Below are 8,085 nucleotides of genomic sequence, written 5' to 3'. Positions count from 1 at the left end.
GCATTGGCTTAAATGACTTGAATTGAGGAAATGTTTCTTGTTTTGAGCGGTTTTCACTCATTTAGACACTTTTCCTGATCGGACCAAGTTTACTTTGCTTGTTTGAGGACATTTCAGACCAGTTCTAGGGTAAATCTCGCTTGAAATAATCAATTTTTGGTCATTTTTTGGTCATTTTTTGTCATTTTTTGTGGTCATTTTTTGTCATTTTTTGTCTTTTAAATCAAATTTTTTTGGTCATTTTTTTTGTCACATTTTTGACATTTTTTTTGTCATTTTGTGTCATTTTTTTGTCTTTTTTAAATCAATTTTTTGTCATTTTTTTGTTTGTTTTTTTGTCACATTTTTGTCATTTTTTTTTTCATATTTTTTCTTTTTTTTAAATCATTTTTTTTTTTTTTTTTTTTTTTTGTCACATTGCAAAGAAAATGACCTGAAATAAGGACGAAATGTATCGAAACGAGTCAGAAACATCTCAGAACAAGTGAAATAATCCAGGACAAACGCCCAACAACTTCTTAACTAGTCAAAACAACTAAGATTTGGATTATTATGCTTATTATGCCAGGCTGCTGCTGATCTTATTGAAAGTATATTTGTCGTGTTTATTTCCCTGATTGCTCTGGTTTCCGTGATGTCGGTTTTTGCCGAGCGGAAGAAGAACTCTGTTTCTGATCCGCCGTACGTTCTGAGCTCCAGTCGCTTCCCAAACTTCATCTTTCCTCTTTTCCCTGTGTTGCAGATAAAATCGAAGAGGCACAGAAGGAGCTGAAGGATCCCAAAGGCCCTCAGAAAGGTGAGACTTTCTCCTGAACTCAGACTGCTCGTGCATAACGGATCCCATTTTCTCCAGTTCAGCTTTACCCTAATCAAATTTGAGTAGATTTGGTCTGGCCTTAGAGCAGATCAAACCTATTCTTGCCAATGGAACAAGCACGTTTTTTCTTAATTCAGATTATTTTGTATCATTTCAAGTGAGAAAGAAATGTTTTTTACAGTAAAAGTTAATTTGTCTGATTTCCAGTGGGATTTTTATTTGTTCGATTGTCATTAGTGTTTTTATATCATCTTAAATTTACTCACATTGAACATAAAAAAAAACTTTATTTAAGCGATTTAATCTCTTAACTCCCGCCTGAACCGAGAGCATTTTCTCCAGTTCAGCTTTACCCAAATCCTGCAGGCCAGTGTGACGCCTCATTTGAAAGCTAAGATCTACAAAACTAAATTGATCTTTTTCCTCACGTCATCAGATTTTTTTTCATCACTTTTTCGATTTTTTTTGTCCATTTTTGTGTCATTTTTTTGTCACTTTTTCGTCCAATTATTCGCATTTTTTTTGGCAAATTCTTATCACTTTTTCGTCACTTTTTTGTCTAATTTTTGTAATTTTTTTGTACATTTTTTGTAAATTTTTTGTCACTTTTTTGTACATTTTTTGTCATTTTTTGTACATTTTTTGTCATTTTTTTGTATTTTTTTTGTAATTTTTTTGTAATTTTTTTGTAAATTTTTTGTAAATTTTTTGTCACTTTTTTGTCACTTTTTTGTTAATTTTTTGTTATTTTTTTTGGGCAAATTCTAATCACTTTTTCGTCCATTTTTCTCAATTTTTTGTCTAATTTTTGTCACTTTTTGTCATTTTTTGTAATTTTTTTGTAATTTTTTTTTTCATTTTTTGTCTTTTTTCTCACTTTTGTCACATTTTCATCCCTGTTTTCGTCTGTTTTGTCTCTATTTTCACACCTTTTTTCCAGAAGCTTTTGGATTGGGGTAAAGCTGGAGAAAATGTGCTCGGTTCAGGTGGGAGTTAAGGGTTTAAGTAATTTATCTCATTTACGATGGACATTTTCCCAGTGCATATGATGAACAACACTGGCTAAATGTAGAAAGTGATGCTTTACGTCAGTCGCTTCAATCGGACGATCCGGCTCTTGGTCTTTTGACGGTGAAGAAACCCGGCTCCACCGAGACAATCCTGCCTCACCCTGGTTTATAACTTCAGACACATGACTCCTGACACGCTTCATGATCCCGTGACCAAACCCGTCCCCTGGTCACCAAACACTCGCCCGTTTGTTTATGGAGCGTGAGAACAGTTTGCAGCTCAGAGACACAGTTCATGAGTCTGAGCGTCCAGGCACGAGGAGAACCTCAGAGAACCTCAGAGAACGAACCTCAGAGAACCTCAGAGAACCTCAGAGAACCTCAGAGAACCTCAGAGAACCTCAGTTAGCTTTGGTCATCTCAGCGTCCGTTTAAGGCTAATCGTCCAGCCCGAGGAAGTAAAATGTCACGAAAGCTCACATTTAAACCTGGCTCTGCCAAAATGCAGTTTTGTCCTAAACTCTTAACTCCCGCCTGAACCGAGAGGATCTTTTTCCATCATTTTTTTGTTGGGTGTTGTTTTTATAACTTTTTTTTTTTTGCTTTTTTTTTTCAATTTTTTGTAATTTTTTTTGTCCAGTTTAATCACATTTTTGTCATTTTTTCATCAAATTTTATCAAATTTTTGTCATTTTTTTGTCATATTTTTGTCATATTTTTGTCAAATTTTTATCATATTTTTGTTATTTTTTGTATATTTTTGGCACATTTTTGTCACATTTTGTCATTTTTTTGGTCATTTTTTTGTCATATTTTTGTCAAATTTTTATCACATTTTTGTCATTTTTTGTCATTTTTTTTGTCACATTTTTGTCATTTTTTTGGTCACTTTTTTGTCATATTTTTGTCAAATTTTTATCATATTTTTGTTATTTTTTGTATATTTTTGGCACATTTTTGTCATTTTTTGTAATTTTTTTGTCACATTTTTGTCACATTTTGTCATTTTTTTTGTCATTTTTTTGTCATATTTTTGTCAAATTTTTATCAAATTTTTGTCATTTTGTTGTACTTTGTTTTGTCACATTTTTGTCATTTTTTGTCATATTTTGTCACATTTTCGTCAATTTTTTATCAAATTATTGTCATTTTTTGGTAATTTTTCTGTCACATTTTGCTCGGAGGCGTCTCCAGGAGGTGGGGGCGTTCCTAGGAGGACTCAGGCAAACCTATCCCTAAAATGGCCGCCATCAGAGTTTTTACAGATTACTCAGAAACACGTGAATGTGCCAAGGCAACACTTCAGGCATGTTTTTAATGAGGGAATGACAGAATAACATGATGGAAAGCTTGAAAAAGGCCATTTTGCATAATACCCCCCCTTTGAAAACTTTAACTCCATATAGTCCCTTTAACTCTCCTTCACTCAGAGTGTTGTATTTGGGTTTTACTGCAGCTTTAAAAACATCACCTTTCGCCTGTAACTGTTCAACTTCATGAATTCATGTATTGAGAAAAGCGTCTCCCGTTTCCTTGTTTATTTTCCGCCGTGTCCCCCCCCCCTCCCCCCCCTCAGCCGCTCTAAACCTCCTCTGGACTGGAGGCCCTTCAAAGTCCCGCTGGCTCCGTGTTTGTTTGCAGAAGGATTAGTTACGTAAAAGCCAAGGCGTTCCTGCTGCGGCTGCGAGGAGGGAACCCTGAGCTCATGGGGAAATCCCTCCTCCGTCCAGGAAACCGGGACAGGGCGGGGCTTACGCAACGCTCCCGAAAACCACAGGCACACACACACACACACACACACACACACACAGGCACACACACACACACACACACACAGGCACACACGGAGCAGAGACCAGGACGTTTCTTTGTCTCGTCTGCAGAGGTTTAACCCTTAACTCCCACCTGAACCGAGCACATTTTCTCCAGTTTGGCTTTACCCCAATCCAAAAGCTTCTGGAAAAAAGCTGTGAAAATAGAGACAAAACTGAGACGAAAACAAGGATGGAAATGTGACAAAAAAGTGAGAAAACATTGACAAAAAAGTGACAAAAATGTCGCAAGACATTGACAAAAAATGTGACCAAAAAATACAAAACAAAAATACAAAAATTTGATTAAAAAAATGACAAAAAATGACAAAAATGTGACAAAAAAGTGACAAAAATTCAACAAAAATTCAACAAAAATTCAACAAAATTCAACAAAAAAATGACAAAACCTAAAAAAAAATGACAAAAAAGTGACAAAAATGCGACAAAAATGAAAAAAAAAAAAAGTGACAAAAAATGTGACAAAAAAATGACAAAAATGATTAAAAAAATGACAAAAAAATGATTAAAAAAATGACAAAAATATGACAAAATTGACAAAAAAATGACCAAAAAAATGACAAAAATGTGACAAAAAAATGACTAAATATGAAAAAAAAAATTGACGAAAAAATTGACAAAAAATGTGATAAAAACTTTACGAAAAAATTACAAAAAAATGTCAAAAACTGATAAAAATTTGATAATTTTTTATTTATTTTTATTTATTTGTTTATTCGACAGGGACAGTACAAGAAAACATTGCCGACTCATTGGCCGATGTTCTGTACTTAAGGCGTCTCGCCATCGGCTCATCTGCAGCCCCCGTCCCTGGTTAGGCTTTTGAGAGGGTTTATAAAAGAACAGACAAATGAAAAATCAGTGAAAAGCATCAAACAATACAACAAGAAAAAGAAAGAAGAGAAGACATATCTGATCACTTCCCATCCCAAGTTCAGCCTCACAGTTCAGTGCTCACATTTTTGTTTGTTCTTCAGCCACAGCTTCAGCTTTTGTGAGAAAAGTCTCAGGTCCAATTGGGACTTTAACTCCAGCGGCAAAGCGTCCCATAACTGAGTCCCTTTCACTGAGAGCAGACGGACCCACTTACCCACTCGGCAGTTCCCGCTGACTCCAGCTCTGGTACTCACTCCTGGATTAGTGTATTTTTGTACTAACTGACACATTACAGACGGAGCGAGACCATTAAGACGCTTGAATATAGTTTTTATAAAGGAGAAACTGATGAAGCATTTTGTATTTTTTAATAATAGTGCAGTGATGCCGCTTCATTGGCCAAAAAATTACAAAAACTTGACAAAAAATGACAAAAATGTGACAAAAAAAGTGACATAATTGAGTTGATTTCTGACGTGCTGATCGTTATCGTGATAGATCGTAGCAGACATCGATCCTCGTCCTGCGTGTGGTTTAGTGAGAACATTTCAAAGCCAGAATCTCCCGTTCAGGAACATCTCAAACCGCTGTTGACTTTCCGTCCGTGTTTCGCGACTGACTTATTGGGCGTCGGCCTTTTCGTCGTCTGTCGTTGATGTCATTAAAGTTTCTTGTTTGGCTCGAGGCGTTGCAGCCGTTGCCAAGTAAACACCGGGACGGGACAACAGGACGTCTTTAAACCTTTGTGTGAAATAGTTTCCGAACCAAAAGCAACAGAAAAAGAGAAGTGAAAATGAAATATGACTTTTTGAAACAATGACTCAGGCTTCAATAAACATGAGGATAAATATGTTTCACTCACTCACCATCGACTAAAACAAAAGATCAGTTTTACTTTTGCGCCTTTGTTTTGTGAGTCCAGTTTTCACACAGTTTGTTGATTTATTTTCTGCTTTGGTGGGAGGGCGACCGCCTCAAACAGAAGTGTGAACGTGTGAAAGTGGAGTGAGTCATGATCAGCTCTGAAGTGTTTCCTTTTTGGCCCAAAATCACAAAGTCACTAAATATTGTAATCCGGAAAGTTAGGGCAGAATATTATACCTTTTATGCTAAAGTAAAGCCTCTTACCACCCGACTTAACCAATTTCTGTCACATTTTTGTCACTTTTTGGTTTAGTTTTTGTCACATTTTTGGTTTAGTTTTTGTCACTTTTTGGTTTAGTTTTTGTCACATTTTTGTTGAATTTTTGTCACATTTTTGTTGAATTTTTGTCACAATTTTGTTGAATTTTTGTCACATTTTTGTTGAATTTTTGTCACAATTTTGTTGAATTTTTGTCACATTTTTGTTGAATTTTTGTTGAATTTTTGTTGAATTTTTGTTGAATTTTTGTTGAATTTTTGTCACATTTTTGTTGAATTTTTGTCACAATTTTGTTGAATTTTTGTCACAATTTTGTTGAATTTTTGTCACATTTTTGTCATTTTTGGTTGAATTTTTGTCACGTTTTGGTTGAATTTTTGTCACTTTTTGGTTGAATTTTTGTCACTTCTGTTGAATTTACATCCTTGTTTTCTTCTCATTTTTTGTGGCTGTTTTGGTGCTTTTTTCCCAAGAAACTTTTTGATTGGGGTAAAGCCAAACTGGAGGAAATAGGATCCGTTCAGGTGGGAGTTAAGGGGTTAAAGCCTCATTCAACCACATCAATGCATTTATCATTTCTATAAATGTGGAAACAGATTAAGCACAGGGATGGCGTAAAATTGCACAATATAAATCCTGCCAATGTGGTCAAACGTGTTCTTTCCAGTGACCTTTATTTTGGCAAAGTGTCGCTTTAATGACTCAGAAAACTGGGAAACACCGGAGCCTCGTTTGTCCTTCTCTGTGTAACTTTAACTTTATTCAAACAGTGAGACTTAATCTAAACATGGGAGACAAAGTCTGAAGGTCATGTGACCAGAAGAGGGACAGTGGTCACGATAAACACAAGTGCACACTGTCGTCGTGTCTTTGGGCAAGACACTTCACTTACCCTGTGTCTGTGCACACTGGTGTGTGAATGAGTGAATGGGTGAGTCTTGATGTAAAGAACGTTCAGGGCCTAAAGCAGGTAAAAAGACACTGTACAAATGTATAATCTCGGTGGTCACTGCTGTTAGATATAAATAAAGAGTGCATTTAATATTAACCCCTTAACTCCCGCCTGAACCAAGCACATTTTCTCCAGTTTGGCTTTACCCCAATCCAAAAGCTTCTGGAAAAAAGCTGTGAAAATAGCAACAGAACTGAGAGGAAAACAATGATGGAAATGTGACAAAAAAGTGACGAAAAATGTCACAAAAATGTCACAAGAAATTAACAAAAAATTGATTAAAAAATTACAAAAATGTGACCAAAAAGTGACAAAAAATGACAAAAAAAATGACAAAAATGTGACAAAAAATGACAAAAATTTGATATAAAATTGATGAAAAAATGAAAAAAAAATGTGACAAAAATTGACAAAAATGTGACAAAAAAGTGAGAAAACATTGATGAAAAAGTGGCAAAAATGTCACAAAAATGTCACAAGAAATTGACAAAAAATTGACGAAAAATTACAAAAATGTGACCAAAAAAATGCAAACATATGATAAAAATGCGACAAAAAATGACAAAAAAAATTACAAAAATGTGATAAAAAAATGACAAAAAAATTACAAAAATGTAACAAAAAAATGTCAAAAATTTGATATGAAATTGATGAAAAAATGAAAAAAAGTGATAAAAATGAGTTGAATACCCAACAAAAAAATGATGGAAAAAAAAATCTGATGACGTGAGGAAAAAGATCCTCTCGGTTCAGGCGGGAATTAAGAGGTTAAAGGAAACAAAATCCTCCATAAAAGACAAACTAATTTTATTTTGTGCTTTTATCACATGTCAAACTTAGCAGCTCCTTCAATGTTAATCAGGTTCAATGTCTATAAAGTCAATGTCAATTCAGACGATTAAATAAAAATGTGTTTCATCAACTTTTATATATTTTGTTCATTCTTCATGTTCCTTCTCCCACATGAACAAAGACCTGCTCCTTCAGTTTACTCGTCTTCAGTGCCTTCGGGATCTGACACTAACCCCAGTCTCTTCCTGTCCCCACAGATGGGCCCGAGAGCGGCCGCAGAAACGTGGACAAGTCCCAGAGCCTGAAGAGGAAGAAGGTGGTGGCGGGAAACCAGCTGAAGAAGATCCCCAAGTCTCCGGTGAAGAAACCTCTGCAGTCGAAGCCGTCGGACCCGGCTGCCCTCGAAACGCCCTCCGACGAAACGCCCGCCCTTCGCTCCGCCTCCTCCGCGTCGAACAGTCCCAGCAGAAACCCGACGACGGACGCTCAGGATGTCCGGACGACGCCGGAGTCGCCCGAACGAGGTCTTCCGAACCAAGAGCGGGTAGAAGAGGAGGAAAAACCGCCATCTTTAGAACCTCCGGCTGAGATCAGTAAGAGCCAGTCCCCGAAGCGAGAGGACGAGCCGTTCCAGAGCAGCGCCCCGCTAGACGTCTTGCTAA

The 8,085-nt window shown here is 36.2% G+C and overlaps 1 protein-coding gene across 1 annotated transcript in view; it reads left to right on the top strand.

The window, feature by feature from the left end:
• LOC306973519 (zinc finger protein 40-like) overlaps positions 1-8,073 on the top strand; it is a gene marked incomplete at its 3' end in the record, with an annotated part of 39,069 nt that extends 30,996 nt beyond the window's left edge. Inside the window, exons 3-5 of the mRNA XM_079570442.1 lie at positions 743-796; positions 7,681-8,016; positions 8,063-8,073. Of these exons, the coding sequence (XP_079426568.1) occupies positions 743-796; positions 7,681-8,016; positions 8,063-8,073 (401 nt within the window). The remainder of the gene's footprint in view (positions 1-742; positions 797-7,680; positions 8,017-8,062) is intronic.
• Positions 8,074-8,085: the final 12 nt, after the last annotated feature.

The sequence above is a fragment of the Gobius niger genome (assembly GCF_951799975.1).
Source record: "Gobius niger genome assembly, chromosome: 14".
Taxonomy (NCBI): Eukaryota; Metazoa; Chordata; class Actinopteri; order Gobiiformes; family Gobiidae; genus Gobius; species Gobius niger.
Note: the sequence above shows the minus strand (reverse complement) of the source record. Positions and strands in the feature narration are given on the sequence as shown.